This window comes from Arachis ipaensis, chromosome B4, assembly GCF_059453495.1.
Source record: "Arachis ipaensis isolate K30076 ecotype BB chromosome B4, ASM5945349v1, whole genome shotgun sequence".
In the NCBI taxonomy this organism is placed as follows: domain Eukaryota; kingdom Viridiplantae; phylum Streptophyta; class Magnoliopsida; order Fabales; family Fabaceae; genus Arachis; species Arachis ipaensis.
Window position 1 is genome coordinate 2,039,830 of NC_142439.1, and position 16,812 is coordinate 2,056,641.

General features: G+C 30.0%; 2 protein-coding genes across 5 annotated transcripts; one reads left to right on the forward strand and one right to left on the reverse strand.

Moving 5' to 3' along the window:
- The first annotated feature begins 2,925 nt into the window (after positions 1–2,925).
- LOC107638278 (histidine kinase 3) lies at positions 2,926–10,074 on the forward strand. Of its 3 annotated transcripts, none has more exons than XM_088483788.1 (12): positions 2,926–3,263; positions 3,587–4,258; positions 4,763–5,044; positions 5,959–6,128; positions 6,401–6,613; positions 6,832–7,018; positions 7,110–7,161; positions 7,300–7,529; positions 7,613–7,711; positions 7,790–8,916; positions 9,068–9,376; positions 9,449–10,074. In XM_088483788.1, exons 2-11 carry the CDS (start codon positions 3,752–3,754, stop codon positions 9,282–9,284), a joined length of 3,084 nt encoding a protein of 1,027 aa, XP_088339914.1. In that variant the 5' UTR covers positions 2,926–3,263; positions 3,587–3,751; the 3' UTR covers positions 9,285–9,376; positions 9,449–10,074. The 3 variants fall into 3 exon arrangements, with proteins under 3 accessions (XP_088339914.1, XP_088339916.1, XP_088339915.1); XM_088483790.1 differs by having other exon boundaries at positions 2,960–3,263; positions 3,889–4,258; XM_088483789.1 differs by having other exon boundaries at positions 2,965–3,263; positions 3,690–4,258.
- Positions 10,075–12,870: 2,796 nt separating this feature from the next.
- On the reverse strand, positions 12,871–15,153 carry LOC107638277 (uncharacterized). 2 transcript variants are annotated; one of them, XM_088483029.1, is made up of 2 exons: positions 14,952–15,153; positions 12,871–13,642 (listed from the first exon to the last, which is right to left on the reverse strand). In XM_088483029.1, the coding sequence occupies exons 1-2, from the start codon at positions 15,096–15,098 to the stop codon at positions 13,193–13,195; spliced, it is 597 nt and encodes a 198-aa protein (XP_088339155.1). In that variant the 5' UTR covers positions 15,099–15,153; the 3' UTR covers positions 12,871–13,192. The 2 variants fall into 2 exon arrangements, with proteins under 2 accessions (XP_088339155.1, XP_088339154.1); XM_088483028.1 differs by having other exon boundaries at positions 12,871–13,645.
- Positions 15,154–16,812: the final 1,659 nt, after the last annotated feature.

The window sequence follows — 16,812 nt, forward strand, 5'->3', positions numbered from 1 at the left end:
TTTAGTTAGTAATTTTATTATGTATCCTAAATGTATATATTAGATAAACGGAAAAGTTTAGGGGGCAGCAACTTTGTTAAATTCTAGCCAGCATGTAACCAGCAAAAAAAGTGAGTCATTGGATGAAATCTCACACCAATCTCACACCATTAAAATCATCATTAATGACTATTTGATGACTACAAATCACAAAAGTTGTTGACCCCTAGCATTCCTCTTAAATAAATCTTAATTTAAAATATTGACAATTAATTAATTAAAGTTTCACACGTTTTTTGAATTAAAGATAGTTAGTTTTCAGGTCTGCTATAAATAAAAAGGTTTTTTGGCAAACAAATTCAGACAAATTCAAACAAGTTAATTCCAATCCAATAAAATTCACTTATATAAATTGTGTGTAAAATTACGTCGTTTTTTTGTGTTTTTTTTTTCGCGTTCTTCCTTCAACGTTTGTATCCCGCGTTCCTTCTCCTTCTTCTCCTCCTTTGCGTTCTTCTTTTTTTTTTTTTTCGCATTTTTTCTTCTTCTTCCTCACGTGTTTCATCATCTTCGTCGTTCTTTTTATTGATTTTATATTATTATGTATTTTTTTCTTTGTTATTTGATTTTTTTCTCCAAAAAAGAATTATAAAAAAATGAAATAAGAAGATGAAAAAGTAGTAGAAGATAAAGCGAAAGAAGATGAAGAGTTTTGAATTATGCAGAACTTATCAGAATAAAAATACAATAAAATTTTTTAACAATAACACATAAATTTTTTAGTTTTTACACTAAAATTTTGCTACAAAATGCACAAAAAATTTTTCTTCTTTTTTTTTCTTATTTCTTTCTTTCTTTTAATTGGATGAATATAAGTTCATCATTTTCCAAGTAATTTTGCAACATTATGTGTTTCTTCTTTTTCTTTATTTGATTTTTTTTGTTTTTATTCTTGTTAAGAGAGTAAAACAAGAAGAAACTTGAGAAGGTAAAATAAGAAGGAAAAGATGAATAAGAAAAAAAAAAGATAATGATGATGATGAAAAAGAAGCAGCAGAAGATGAGGATGAGAAAGAGGAAGAGTTTTGAGTTATGCAGAACTTATCTGAATAAAAATACATTGAAATTTCTTAGTTTTTATACCAAAATTTTACTACAAAAACACAAATATTTTTTTTAATGCTGCATTTTTCTTCTTTTTTTCTTTATTTCTTTCTTTCTTTTAGTCGAATCAATGTAAGTTCATCCTCTTCCAAGTAATTGCAGCATTCTGTGTTTCTTCTTTTTCTTTGTTTGATTTTTTTTGTTTTTGTTCTTATTAAAAGAGTAAAAAAGAAAAAATCTGATAAGGTAAAACAAGAAGAAAAAGATGAATAAGAAAAAAAGATGATGATGAAAAAGAAAAAGAAGCAGAAAAAGATGAAGAGGAAAAAGAGGAAGAATTTTAAATTAGGTAGAACTTGTTAGAATAAAAATACACCGAAATTTTTTAACAATAACACATAAATTTCTTAGTTTTTACACCAAAATTTAGCTACAAACCTTAATTAACTAAAAAATGCACCAAAATTACTTAATAATTGCGACACACAAACTCAGTTTAAAATCAACACACAAAAATGATTGAATTATCAATAAAAGCACATCCAAATCAATTTTGGATCAGGTAACGTCATCAATATGACAAAAGTTCTACGATAACGATAACAATAACAATAACGACAATAACGATAACGACAATATGTATAAGAAGAACACATCGATGACTATAACGATGATGATCATGATGATGAAGATGATAGAGGAGAATGAGAAAAAGGAAAGAGGAGAAGAAATTCCAATGAAAAAAAAAAGGAGGAAAAAGAGGAAGAGAAGGAGGTGGTGTTAATGACGACGATAACAAAAGAAAAAAATAACGAAAAAAAAAGGGAAAAAAAAAGAAGACGAAGTATTAAATATGACAAAGAAAATATGCAGCAGAGGCACAAAGAAAAATATGCGTACATGAGTGTAAATGATTTGTATGTAGAGATTAATTCCTTAGTTTTACTAGTAAATCTTACACAATTAAATATTTATGTACACTAAATTTTTTACATTAATTATGCATTGAAGTTAACTTACTTGGATTAAGTCATTTATTTAAGAACCAATGATTAGCTGTGGAAATGTTTCATGACCAAGTTATGAATAAATTTTAGATCTTTTAGTTGAAAAAAGAAAATCAGCTAATGTGATAATAAGACACATTTATCTACTAGATATTATTTATAATGATGCAAAAATATATAATTAAAGTACTGTAAAAAGCACAAACTATTCTTACACATACAATGTCAACGAGTTATAACTCAAATGACATAATCTCTCTATACTCACTTAAGAGGTTGCGAGTTTGAGTTTCTCTATCTTCGATAAAAAAAAAATTCTTACACATACAATACATAAAAAATAAAAAATTAATCTAACAAATAAATGAATAAGTAGAAAAAATTAATTTTTAATTAGTTAATAAATTAACTTTTTTTTATAAAATTACTTTTTATTTTTTTTTTAAATTAGGATTTAAGATTAAAATTTAGAATAATAATTTAATTTTAATGTACTGTTAGTGTAAAATCACTTTATACGTATATCTAATCACATTGCGTTCGTATTAGCAAAAATAACTATTTTTATATTCACCTTGTAAATAGTCAATAAAAAACGATTGTAATTATATTACTGTGTAAAACGTTTTACAATATTAATGTATTAAAATGAAACTTTTAGAATAAAAAATAATTTAAGTTTTAAATGATATTAACAAAAAAAAATTAACTTCCTAACTAAAGTCTAAATAAATAAATTTGTACATGTATTGTTTGTTTTTTCTAACATATGAAGGAGCATTTTGTTAAAATAATATATTTTATTTATATATTTATTTTTTTTGAGTGGATAGTTGAGAAAGAGATAATGGCCAATACCAAGAAACATTGTTGCTATCATATTCTTATCATGTGTCTTTTGTAAAAATTCCTCCTTAGCTAGCAGCACCTCTTCACTGCCCATGAATTTCAATTCATTTCTCTAACTCTTTTCTTTTTTTTCTTTTTCTTTAAGCTTCATTCTCCTTTCACTTACTTCATAATAATAATAATATTAATCCATTTCTTCCATTTCCAACAAAATCTTTTTGTTGGAGTAGTGCTTCATAGTTCAAAGTTCAAACCTTGTTACTGCTTCTGAAAAATTTGAGGAACACACTCTGATTTTGGTAGCTAAAGATCGAATCTTTGAAGGTTAGTTCTGGCCCCTCTTTTTTTTTTTTTTTGGTCTTCTATGTCTTTGGTTGGTAGCTAGTAGTGGCTGACAAGATAAACAAGAAGTGTCAATTTCATGTTTCTGGAATCAGAAACTTGGAATCATTCTTTGGTTCTCTCATAAAAAAAAGGGTGTTTGTGAATTTCATGTTTGGTTCTGCCATTCTAGACCTTTTTTTTTTTCTCTCTTTTATTTTCTTTTTTCTTTTTTATTCTTTATTTATTTTTTTCCCCAAGCTAATTGTTATGCTGGATAAGATAGCATCTTTATTTAGTTTCTCATCATATTTTGGTATTTTCAGGAACTGTACTTCATAATTTCTCTTTTGGTGAAATAGTTCTCTGAGTTTGTGGAGATTCTGTGGATTTGACAGTGTTTTTTTTCCTCTCTCTCTTTGATACAAGTCATAGGCACTACCAGTTGGAACTGTTGATAGTAATAAAATTGAGTGGGGAACTGTTGTTGGATGAGTTTGCTCCATGTTGTTGGGTTTGGTCTAAAAGTAGGGCATCTACTTTGGGTGCCATGTTGCTTGATTGTGTCTTTCATTTACCTCAACTGGTTCAATTGCAATCTTGGAATTAATCATAACCATAATTGTAGTAACAATAACAAGTGGAAGATGGGTTTTCTTGGAGATTATGATGGAAAGGTTTGGCTCAATAATTGGTGGGAGAAGAACTTGGGGAACACTTGTAAACAATACTATTACAAGTATAAGATGTTGAGGAGATCCTGGTGGAGGAAGCTCTGGCATGCTTATGTGGTTTTTTGGATTGTGATTTCGTCCTCGAGGTTCTTGCATATGAGCTCGGAGGCTACTGAGAAGAGGAAGGAAAGTCTTGTTAGCTTGTGTGATGAAAGGGCAAGGATGCTGCAGGATCAGTTTAATGTTAGTATGAACCATATTCAGGCTATGTCCATTTTGATCTCCACTTTTCACCATGCCATGGACCCTTCTGCGATCGATCAGGTACTCGATCTCAATAGTAGTTTGCTATTTTGGCTTCCCTTTTTAAGTTAGATTTGTTTATTTATTTTATTCAAGTAGGTAAATCTCTTAAGAGCTGGAACAGGTCTATTTTTGGTAAAGTTGCATTTGGTTAGAAATGCATGGTCTTAGTGGAAGAACACTAATGTCTTCGTCTTCGGTGTCTTTGTCTTAGGGTCCTGTCCCACCCTCTCCCAGTTCCAAATGCAGCCTGAATGTCTCAGAACACAAAAGACAGAGACAAGAGACATGGAGGTTATCTATGTCTCTCTGTTTTTGGTGTCCACAATTATTTGGATGAAAAAAACTGGACAAAATTTTATCACATAATAGACACAATTCTGCTGTTTCTGTATTTATTATCTCCTTTATCAAATTTGTGTCCTCGCATTTTTGTATTTCTTTCCTAAGACAGTTACCAAAGGAGGACTAATTGATGGTAAGTTCTTTGTTAAAAACTCAATCTAACTTGTGACAGCTCTGCAGAAAACTTTTGCCAGGTATACGGAAAGAACTGCTTTCGAGAGGCCCCTTACGAGTGGTGTCGCATATGCTGTAAGGGTGCTCCATTCCGAAAGGGAACAATTCGAAAAGCAGCAAGGGTGGACTATTAAGAGGATGGATACCCTGGAACAAAACCCGGTTCAAGAGGATGATTTCGCCTTAGAGGCATTGGAGCCATCCCCTATTCAGGAAGAATATGCTCCTGTCATCTTTGCCCAGGAAACAATCAAACATGTAATTTCTGTTGATGTGCTTTCTGGAAAGGTAACTTTCTCTTACCATCTCTTAAATGTAACTGCTTCAATTTATACATTTTTATTATGTTTAAAGTTTAAAACATCTATAGCTAACTATGAAATCTGTTAATAGAAGTTTGACACTATCAAACATGATCAACTATTTATTTATGTAAAGCATTTCACTCTTAATTTCATGGCAATGTATTGAATAGTAATAATGTACAAACTCGTACTCTTAAATCCATCGGTCATTAATGATGTCTTGAGAAAACATGTTGAAAATGGTTATGGAACTTGGCCTTTTTAAAGAAACATGAAGTATCTTGTATTAAATGCATTTAATTACTTGACCAAGTAGGATTTATTTATTTATTTGTCAAAGGATTTACCTAAAGTGTTTACAGTTATTTAAATGTACCTTGTTAAGGCTATTTATGTTGGAAAGTTTTGATTGTTTTTGTACATTTAACACCTCAACAAGTGGCCCTACCTAAACCCTTTTACTTTGTGAAATGATTAAAAGCAATGAAAAATTAAGGAGGTTTTTAATTTTTTATTCCAATTTATGTTCTGACAGAGAGTGCACCAAACATTTAATGTTGCAAGAGTGAATGGGTGTGAGAAAGAAAAAAAAAAAAAAACTCAATATTAATTTAGTTTAAATAAATGCCATTAAGTAATTCTTTGGTTTTAGTTACTAGTGTCTTAAACACTTGTTAACTTATTCCCAAAACTATTTATGCTCCAACATTGATACTTTTTCAATTATCTTTCTCTCCCTATTCTTTCATCTCCATGAGTTGATACTTTATAGAGTATAGAGAATTGAATAGTATAACTTTGTGGACATCAGAATGCTTAACTGTTACTGATTGTTCACGTTTGATGTTTTCGATATATGGCTATCAAATTTGAAGTTATTCACTTGTTCATCTACAGGAAGACCAGGAAAACGTGTTGCGTGCAAGAGAGTCAGGCAAAGGAGTCTTAACTGCTCCCTTCAGGCTGCTCAAAACAAATCGTCTAGGCGTTATCCTCACATTTGCTGTATACAAGAAAGAACTTCCATCAAATGCAACCCCAGATGAAAGGATTCAAGCAACTGATGGGTGTGTACTTAAATTTTTTGTACATTCAATGTGTTTGAACACTTACAAGTCTTATTCTTTTTCAATGAAACAATTCCAGTTTTATAAAACTTAAAGGGGTTCCCTTGGATTAGTGAAACACTTACCATAGTTTACGTCATTCGAGTTCGGTAATTAAGAGTTTCGAAGCAACTTTTACACTGGGGACTGAATAATGAATTTGAGAGCACAATTCATACTGCATTTGACTTGCGAGAGAAGCTTTCTAATGTTTTCTATTAATTCCTGTGAAGGTATCTTGGAGGGGTCTTTGACATCGAGTCATTAGTGGAAAAATTACTTCAGCAACTTGCTAGCAAGCAGTCAGTCATTGTTAATGTTTATGATACTACAAATCATACCGATCCTATCGCCATGTATGGTTCAGATGTATTAGGTGATGAATTCTACCATGTCAGCACTCTCAACTTTGGAGATCCCTTCAGGAAGCATGAGATGCACTGCAGGTAACATATGTTGCCAAATGAGTTTTATATGTTATCTTATACGACGTGGTTTAATGCCATTTGGCATATTGATCTTACAAAGCTTGCAGTTTAGAGGTCTCTTTTTTGGAGTTAGTTGTTTATTATTTTGGTGTATTATATTATTTTTGACATTATTGAGATGTGAAATTAGTCATAGACTTGAACTATGCCTGAAATCCAGTTTGATGCCGACACAGGTTCAAACAGAAACCACCGTGGCCATGGGAGGCAATACATTCATCAGTTGGCATGCTTGTTATTGCAGTCCTTATTGGTTATATTCTCTATGCCACTGTGAATCGAATGTTCATTTCCGAGGATAATTACAATGAGCAGATGGAGCTTAAAAAACGTGCCCAGGCAGCTGATGTTGCAAAATCTCAGGTATGAGACTTTTTCTGACTGATATTATAACTTGCTTATCCTTAACTTATACTGATCATTTGGGAGGCCTAATTGATGATTGACACTGCAGTTTCTCGCCACTGTTTCCCATGAGATCCGAACACCAATGAATGGTGTCTTAGGTGAGTTGAACTCTTGACCCTGTTGTCCTTTGCTAGTATAATTTCACACAAGCCCTGTCTTCTTATTTTAGTATAACTTGATAAAAGAGAGTGGTGTTCATCATCTGTGAGTGACTTTGTTCTATAATTGGATTTCAGGGATGTTGAATATGCTTATGGACACAGATCTGGATGTAACACAACAGGAGTATGTCAGAACAGCACAGGGTAGTGGAAAAGCTCTTGTATCCCTTATAAATGAGGTTTTGGACCAGGCAAAGATTGATTCCGGTAAGCTAGAGCTGGAGGCAGTGGTGTTTGACTTACGGGCGATTTTGGATGATGTGTTGTTACTATTTTCTGAGAAGTCTCAAGGGAAAGGAGTAGAGGTAAAATTATTTCTCTTTGATATGATGGAAGTTTCAATTATTGCATTTCTAATTATAACATGATCGATTTTGGTGGAGCACAGTTGGCAGTATATGTCTCGGATGAGGTTCCGGAACAACTCATAGGTGATCCTGGAAGGTTTAGACAAATAATTACAAATCTCATGGGCAACTCTATTAAGGTATGTCTATAGGGATAGATGTTAGATTGACTTATACACATGCTTATGGTCTCAAAATGACAGTTGTTTGTTTGGCAGTTCACGGAAAAAGGGCATATCTTTGTTACCATCCATCTTGTTGAGGAGGTTGTTCATTCAATAGAAGTTGAGCCGCAATCAACCTCAAAAGATACCTTAAGTGGTTACCCGGTTGCTGATATTCGTCGGAGCTGGGAAGGATTCAAGGCTTTCAGCCAAGAGGGACCTCTTGGTTCTTTTTCTTCGCCGTCAAGCGAGCTTGTCAATCTGATTGTATCTGTTGAGGATACTGGAGTAGGTATTCCTCTCGAGGCACAGTCCCGTATATTCACTCCTTTCATGCAAGTAGATCCATCCATCTCCCGAAAACATGGGGGAACCGGGATTGGTCTAAGCATTAGTAAGTGTTTGGTTGGACGTATGAATGGAGAAATTGGGTTTGTGAGCATACCCAACATAGGTTCCACTTTCACATTTACTGCTGTCTTCACAAATGGATCTCCCAATTCAAAGGAGGGTAGAAGTCAGCCAATCAACAACCAGCCTCATCTTGCCTCCTCGGAATTCCATGGCACGAATGCCTTAGTTATCGACCCCAGACCCATTCGAGCTAAAGTGTCAAGATATCACCTCCAACGTCTTGACATTCGTGTCGAATTAGTCTCAGATTTGGATCAAGGTTTGTCCCTCATAACCAATGGGAATTCACCAATTAGTATTGTTTTCATTGAGCAGGAGGTCTGGGATAGAGATTCGAGCATTTCGTCGCACTTCGTCAACAATACTAGAAAAGTTGACCCTCCTAAGCTATTCATTCTTGTTAATTCCAATAGTTCTTTTAGAGCAAGTTCTGTAAATTCTGGTGATCCTTTTCCAGTTGTCATCACAAAACCTCTAAAAGCAAGTATGCTAGCTGTGACATTGCAAAGAGCCATGGGCGTTGGGAACAGAGGGAACACTCGAAATGTGGAGCTCCCTAGTTTATCTCTCCATCATCTTCTTCGAGGGAGAAGGATTTTAGTAGTAGACGACAACAGTGTGAACCGCACCGTGGCAGCCGGTGCCTTGAAAAAATATGGAGCTGATGTGGTTTGTATAAGCAGTGGAAAAGATGCCGTTGCCAAGCTGAATCCACCCCATCAATTCGATGCCTGTTTCATGGATATCCAAATGCCAGAAATGGATGGGTATGCAACCTTACAGATGAAATATATGAATAGTAAAAATAATACTTTTCTAAATAATTCTTCGTTTCTTTCCTAAACTCTTTGTATCATGGTAACATTAACTACTATTTTTATTTGACAATTATGCTAATATACAATTCTTTTGTGGCAGCTTTGAAGCTACGAGACGAATTCGAGAGTTGGAAGCATCGATGGACGGTGATGGTAATAATTCAAAGTTGCATGTTCCCATTTTGGCTATGACAGCGGACGTGATGCAGGCAACAAATGAGGAATGCCTAAAAACTGGGATGGATGGATATGTTTCAAAGCCCTTTGAAGCTGAGCAACTTTATAGAGAAGTTTCGCGGTTTTTCCCACCTTCATGAAAACAGATCGAAACCGGTGGAAACTGGAAGCATCTGCCACGTGTTCTCCAGGACACACTTTGTGCATAAATAACTTCTCATGTATCCTGAGAGTAAGTTTTTCTGCATTAAGCTCACTATTTTCTTGAAGATCCTTGGTTTTAAAGGTATTGATTCTTTCGCAGGGAGTGTACATAGGAGCCAAGTTTGATTCGTCGCAATTGGGTTTTAGAATTGGTTGTGAAGGTATCAAAACTCGTTGATTCTTCAATGTAAAGTATTAACTTCCATCCATGGCATCATCTCGATCTTCGTGTTATGTATGTAGCAATAAGAATCCTACTTGTAAACTTATTATAGTTTTAATACATCACGTGTGTATATAGATAGAGATTTGATTCAAGATGAGAGAAGGAAATTTTAGGTTCTTAGTGACAAAAGGTGGTTTAAGTGCACACCATAATAGCTCATCAATGGTGGCGTATGACCGTGCCGGATTCCGGCGTCAAAGATTTGTAATTGATATATGAGGAGTGCAGGGGGACAGTAACTTTTGTGTTTTGTAACCATCAATTGATCATCAATAGTGTTTTTAATGGTGTGAGATTACATCGAATAGTCAGAGATCACTTACTTTTCTTTTGATGGTTAAGTGCTGGTCACAAAACACAAAAGTTGCTGGCTCCTTAGACTTTTTCTTGATGTATTGTGTAGTACATTGCTGGAGTGATCCATGGATTTTTGGCCGATTTGTACATTTTCATTTCTGGCTTGCTTTGGCTTCTATTTGTTTACCTTTCAATTGTTGTTCTTTTTCTGTGTGTTATATATTTAGTAGTACAGTATAATATAAACAGGTTAAAGTGTTCAGATCAAATCAGAACATACTAATATTTGCATTTAATTTGGCCCAATATTTTTTAATTAGTTACCGACAGTGACGGTTGATATGGAATGTTAATGGAATGTTAACTTGCATACGTGGTCGTTAAATGTCCCTAAATTGAAGTACAAAATATGAAAAGAGGTGGTCGATGAATGTCCCTAAATTGAAGTACAAAATATGAAAAGAGGAATGTTAGGGGCTTAACAAAGTTGCTGGTCCCTAGACTTTTCCATATGAAAATAATCTTCAAAAAATTTAAAAAAAAATCTCAAAATAGTCTTTAAAAAATTTTAAAACAGTCATTTCGAATTATTTATATATAACTATTTATCTCGAATTTAATTATTTTTATATACAAAAAATTTCTATGTACTTTCAATGTAAATTATAAATTAATTTTGAAAAGGCATTATTTTTCAAAATAATAATTTAAAATAAATGAAGTCATATTTTAAGCATATAAAATATTGATTTAATTAATTTAATTTAATTTGTAAGTATTATATTTCATAATCATTGTTAACAATAAAAAAGAAAATGAACTAATATTGTTTGAAAAGATAGGAGAACTTCTATTTAACATCAAATTTTTCACATAAATAGTTGAAAATATTTATGTAAATGTTTATAAAAGCAACACTTTGGAACTTGCGTCCAATGCGAACCAAGTCATATTTAAAGTCAAATTTGCAAGTTTTGGTCAGCCACAAGGTCAATGTAGATTATTTACAAAATCCCAATATGAAGCTCTTAATATTTTGTTGTAATACTTGAAGAAGAAATGTCTTGACATGTTTCTTAAAAAATTTTGGGATTTATTAGTTGTAATATTGTACAAAATAAGCTTGTAGTTGAAGTTATTCGTACTACCACAATTAGCAATTATACCAAAAAAAAATAGATTTTTTTTAACTTAGGAATTCTTTTCTATGTTTATTTTAATAAAGATAAAAAACATTCAAATAGACTGTTTTAGAATTTTTAAAATTTTTCAGGGACTGTTTTGAGATTTTTTAAACTCTTCGAGACTATTTTGTACTTCACTCTAAGAATTGATTTGTCTAACTCGAACATGTGAATATTGAATGGCCACGTGTTTGAGTTAACATTCCATGTCAACAGTCACCGTTAATGACTAGCGAAGAGAGACGAATTGTTTAACGAAAATAAATACTGGAGATTATTTTTTATATTTTAAAACATGGAAGACTAAAACGTTCGATTTTAAAAATCTTAGAGACGGACTTATATAATTATTCTCTTTTTATTTTACGACTCGACTTCTTTATATTGTTAAAAAATGTTAGAAAATTTATTTTAATTAGAAGTTATTCTGTTTGGCTTTTTTTCCCTTGAAAAGCAAAAAAATCTTATTATTATTATTATTTACTAAAGATAGGAGACTCGAACCCATAATCTCTTAATTGAGTATGGGGAGACTATGCCATTTGAGCTATAATTCATTGACATAAAAAATTAAAAGTAAAGTAATAAATAAATCCTTGAGAATTTATACTTTGGATATATTACTCTCTAAGAAAAAAAGTTCAATAAAATCTCTAGAATAGTAGGTGTGAACAGACTACCTTCAAATTAGCCCTTATGATTAGGGTAAAAAATCTCAATTTAAACTAGCTTGTCCACGTTTATACTCACTCACACTCACTTTTTTCTAGGGGTGGCAACATTACCCAAACCCACGGGTATCCATTCTGTCCCTATCCGTTCGGGCGGGTAATTACCCGTTCCAGCGTGGGGCGGGTGGGGTCGGGTTTAGAAAATACCCGTCCTGATATATATATATATATATATAAAATAATTAGTAAAATAATTAATAATATTGTATTATATTTAAATTTTTATCTTAATTTATGTTATGTATGTGATGATAGTTATATAAATTTTAAAATTTAATTTAATTTGTTGGATTTTAATAATTATAGGGACGGATAAAGGCGGAGCAGTATCTACGGGAGTGAATTAGGGTTCAACTTTTTACTAATTACGAATAAGAATGTGACAAATTCTATGTAAATTATTGTAGGGCGCAGAACGGGATCGAGTAGAACAAAAATCTATTCCTACCCGCTTTATTGCTACCCCTACTTCTTTCTCAACTTAACGGTAACAAGAGTTGAGATGAATGTAATTTATTTTTAAAGTTCTTGTGGTACCATAAAAAATTTGTTAGGACCAAATTAAATATTTAATCTTTGTAAAAAAAACTCAAAAGAAATTAATGTAACTTAACGAAAGTACCATTTTAAATTTTTTTATACTATTAAGGATAATAAAAAAAATAAAATCAATCTTAATCTGAAACAAAAATGTTGAAAAATAAAATAATATTTTATTTTTAATTAATTTTATTACTTTTTAGATTTATTTAAAATAGTAATATAAGAGTTTGCCATATACAACACTTACTGATGTCTTTATATTCATTAGTAAACTTTTTGAGTTACCGGCGAAATAAAATTGAATTCCTTTTAAAATAGAAAAACTCTTGAGACAATAATTTTTAATATTTTTTATTATTATTTCGTCAGTAAAAATATTAAATTATTTTTAATAAATAAATTTTATTAATTTAAGTGTACAAATTTTAAAAAAGTAAATACAAACTATTTTAATTCATGTATGTAAAACTTTAAATGCAAATTATATAATTCTTGTAAAATTTTGGTAAATATAAATATAAATTATTACTAGTCAAATACGGACTAAAAATAATAATATTTGCTGACAATATAATATTGTCCTTCAAAATATTTGTGACATAAATATGAAGAAAAGCATATTTGAAACAACGTTGATATTTTTTAGTGGACAGAATGAGTAGCCAGTTTCATTGGTTTCCATTATTGATTTTTTGGTTTTTCGCGGTATCTCCAACCCGACAGGTCAAGAACTAATCCATTGCAGATTTGAGCTCCATTTAAGGGTTTGCTGCTGGCCAATGGATTGCTGCCACAAGACGGAATTCGAACCCCCCGACACTTACTTAAGCGGACGAGTGAGCTGACCACTCGACCAACTCAAGTTAGTTTCCATTATTGATACCTAAATTTGTTACATCCATACGAGGCATCTCTGGTAACTTGAGAGAAGCAAGTGACGATGAAGATTCATCATCATGTTCTTTGTTGTTGTTGTCATCTTCTTGGGCGTTGACTTTGACCATTGCTTTGATCATACTTCCAAAGGACCTAAATGGATGGTTAATTCCATCTTTCACCTTCATAATGATTGAAACCTCTGAAAGTTGCCAAGCCACAGTGAGAACAATCATAACTGACAGAAGACAATGAGTTACAAAATTCTGTCTCTTTATTTTCCTCAACTCCTTCACTATTTCATTAGTTTCAGTGCTTCCCTTGCAAGAAGAATCTGCGTTTTTATTTTCTGTTTTCATGATTGTAGAAGCTTCCGAACCCGAAGGGCTAGAAGCTTCGGATTGAGCAAGTGGATCATCTCTTTGCAACACCTCCAACTGCTAATTGATTGAGAAAATGCACATACAAGAAATGCTTTTAACATGGTCAAGTAATTTGGCATCAATCTCAATCATATTTCTCAACCTTTTATTTTAGAGTAAATACCTTTACGGTTCTGTCTTTTTTAAAATTGACAAGCCGTCCCCTAACCTTGAAAAAATGACAAACCGGCCCTTATCTATTTCTTCCAGTCTCTGTCTATTTCTTTCGTTAGACACATCGACTCTTCTGTAGCCAATAGACAGGAGTCGATGTGTCTAACGAAAGAAATAAACAGGGGCCAATTTGTCTAACGAAAAAGTCAATATGTCTAACGAAAGAAATAAATAAGGACCAATTTATCATTTTTTCAACGTTAATGGGCGGCTTGTTAATTTTAAAAAAAGACAGAGACCGAAAAAAATATTTACTCTTTATTTTATAAAATCTCCCTTATAAACATTACATATGATCAAAGATAGAAAAGTCCTAGATACCACAAAATTCAAAGGTCGTGTGAGTAATATCAAAAGTCGTAGAAATGCTTTGGATTAAAAAAAAAGTGTCACTGTCTAAGTAGTTAAGAACTCGAAACCTCTATTATAAGAAAATAGAGGGACTATACGATTTGGCAATTATATTGTTCTTCGAGATACTTGTGGATATTGAAAATATTACATGCACATCCAAAATTAATCGTCAAATTACTTATTATATATCTTGTATATAAATATATATTATTTAATTATTTTTAATATATACTTTATATTTTAATGTGATTTATTTAATAATAAATAAATAATTATTTTTAGTTATGAAAGATTTAAATACTGATATTTCTATCTATAAAAAATAAAAATTAAAGTTATATTCATAAAAGAAAAATTTTTATCGATAAAATTATTCGAAGTCTAAAAAATTAAATAAAATTCTTAAATTACTTTTTCATATAACCTAACTCTAACATATGAGTAGAAATATCTATTCTTAAAATATCAAACTAATTATGCAGTTAACTTCGCATAAAATTAATAGTTAATTATCTTTAAAAATAATTTAGTCAAATCTATTAAATTATTTATCAAACAACTCTCAATTATTAATTTTATCTTAAGTTAACTCTACTTAGTCACCTACACCTGAAAACCATTAGATAATTTGACTGATTTGACTAAATTTTCATCTTACAGCTCTTAGATATCAAAGTTGACTTCACCTAAGCTTTTACCTAAGTTTAATCTGAAAAGCTAAATAAATTATGCGGCGTTTGGGCATATAAAGTTGAACGAAACGCGGTTTGGAAGGAAAAAGAATAAACGGCGGTACCTGAGAAGCGGCAGAGAGAAGATTGGTAAGAGCGAGTTGGTATTCACTTTCAGGATCTTGGTCGATGTAAATTCCTTTGTTCTTGTTTTCTTTTATCAGCTTCTGAATTGCGTTGTCTATCACCTCCAACCTTCCAGCTTCTTCCATTGTCCAAAATTTGAGAAAAACACAATGGACATTGCTTCTCTCCTATTCCCTTCCTTTTATCTATAAAAACCAACCATCTATTATACATTAGAAAATAATAATAATAATAATAATAATAATAATAATAATAATAATTCAATCTTAAAAGATTTTAAAATTAGACATTTTACTCTAAAAAAAATTAATACATAAATTGACTTTTAAAGTTTTATTCCAGTTTCAATCTATTTTTTAGTAGAATAATTATTTAAATCAGTCTCCAAAAATTTTAAAAGCGTATGTTTTGATTCTAAAAAAAATTAATATACAAATTAATTATCAATATTTTTTTAGATATATCTGTCATGGTTTAAAATTTAGAGTTTAGAGATCTATTTTACTTTTATTATATGTCAACCTTTATTATTATTAGTTTAGATTTTTAAATGTGAACATGACACTAATATATTAATACACTTTTTTTATTAGAAACAAGTAATATGAATAATATTGCTAATTCAAATTAAAATATTTTTTTTAATACAAATATATTTTTTAAAATAGAATATCTTTTATTATATTAAATATAAAAATATTAAATAATTTTAACTTTAAATTTCTTATAAAATAATCTCTAATAAATTATTCAATATTATTTTTGTTATTATTATTATTATTATTATTATTATTATTGAGCGAATATATATACTTTTTATATTTTTTATACTTTTTTATACAAAAATTCTTTTTATATTATAAATACATACATAAAAATTTAATAAATAAATTTATTATTATTTTTATCTAAAAATACAAAAAAAGTATAATATTATTGTGTAATTAATAATAATTATTTTATTTTATTTTATATTTTTATAGACGAGAGACTGTTATGTCTGACAAAAAAATATTAAAAATTGATCTTTGTATTAATTTTTTTAAAACTAAAATATCTATTTTTAAATTTTTTAAAGACTAATTTGAGTAATTATTTTATTAAAAAATAAATTGGAACTTATTTATCTGGCGTAGTAAAACTTTAAGAATTTTTTGTTTATTAATTTTTTTAAAGACTAAAATATCCATTTTTTAAAATTCTTAAAAATTGATTTGAATAATTATTCTATAAAATTATGAACTCACATACAATGATTATTTTATAAAATTATTAATTAAAATTAAATAATAACTTAATTAAATATATTAATAACTAATAAAAATAACTATTTACGAATCTCCATTAATAATAATATATTAATAAAAAATTCTATTACTATAATAAAGATTAAAGAGAATGCAGAAATTTAGGATTCAATTTTTTAGCAAACAAATCTAATTAATTTATCTCAAACTTAACAAAATTATTTACATAAATTTTAGTTGAAGAAAAAAGACGCTTAACAAAAAATTAGTTGAATTTAGTTTAAAAAATAATTTATTCACTTATATTTTTTAATTATATAATTACTTTTTATTATGTATATTTTATTAATCCAATTATTAAATCATAATAATAACCTATGATGAAAATAATTATATATTGATTCTTAATTTTTAAGTATAAAAAATTATAATAAATAATTTTATATTAAAATATTGTTATAAATAATCTACAATATATACGATTCTAATTCAACAATTATTTCTGAAAAGTTATACCAACAAAAATTATTAAACAATGTAACATTTATCTTAATGAGTAGCTAGGATAAAGTAATAAATAAATTCTTAAAAA

What these genes read in the sequence shown, in the direction of transcription:
- LOC107638277 (XM_088483028.1), bottom strand. Translation starts at nt 15,098, where the DNA reads ATGGAAGAAGCTGGAAGGTTGGAGGTGATAGACAACGCAATTCAGAAG. An exon ending in TTCTCTCTGCCGCTTCTCAG is followed by an intron (nt 13,646 to 14,951) that starts GTACCGCCGTTT and finishes TCAATCAATTAG; the next exon opens with CAGTTGGAGGTGTTGCAAAG.
- LOC107638278 (XM_088483788.1), top strand. Translation starts at nt 3,752, where the DNA reads ATGAGTTTGCTCCATGTTGTTGGGTTTGGTCTAAAAGTAGGGCATCTA. An exon ending in AGGATTCAAGCAACTGATGG is followed by an intron (nt 6,129 to 6,400) that starts GTGTGTACTTAA and finishes ATTCCTGTGAAG; the next exon opens with GTATCTTGGAGGGGTCTTTG. An exon ending in CAAATGCCAGAAATGGATGG is followed by an intron (nt 8,917 to 9,067) that starts GTATGCAACCTT and finishes CTTTTGTGGCAG; the next exon opens with CTTTGAAGCTACGAGACGAA.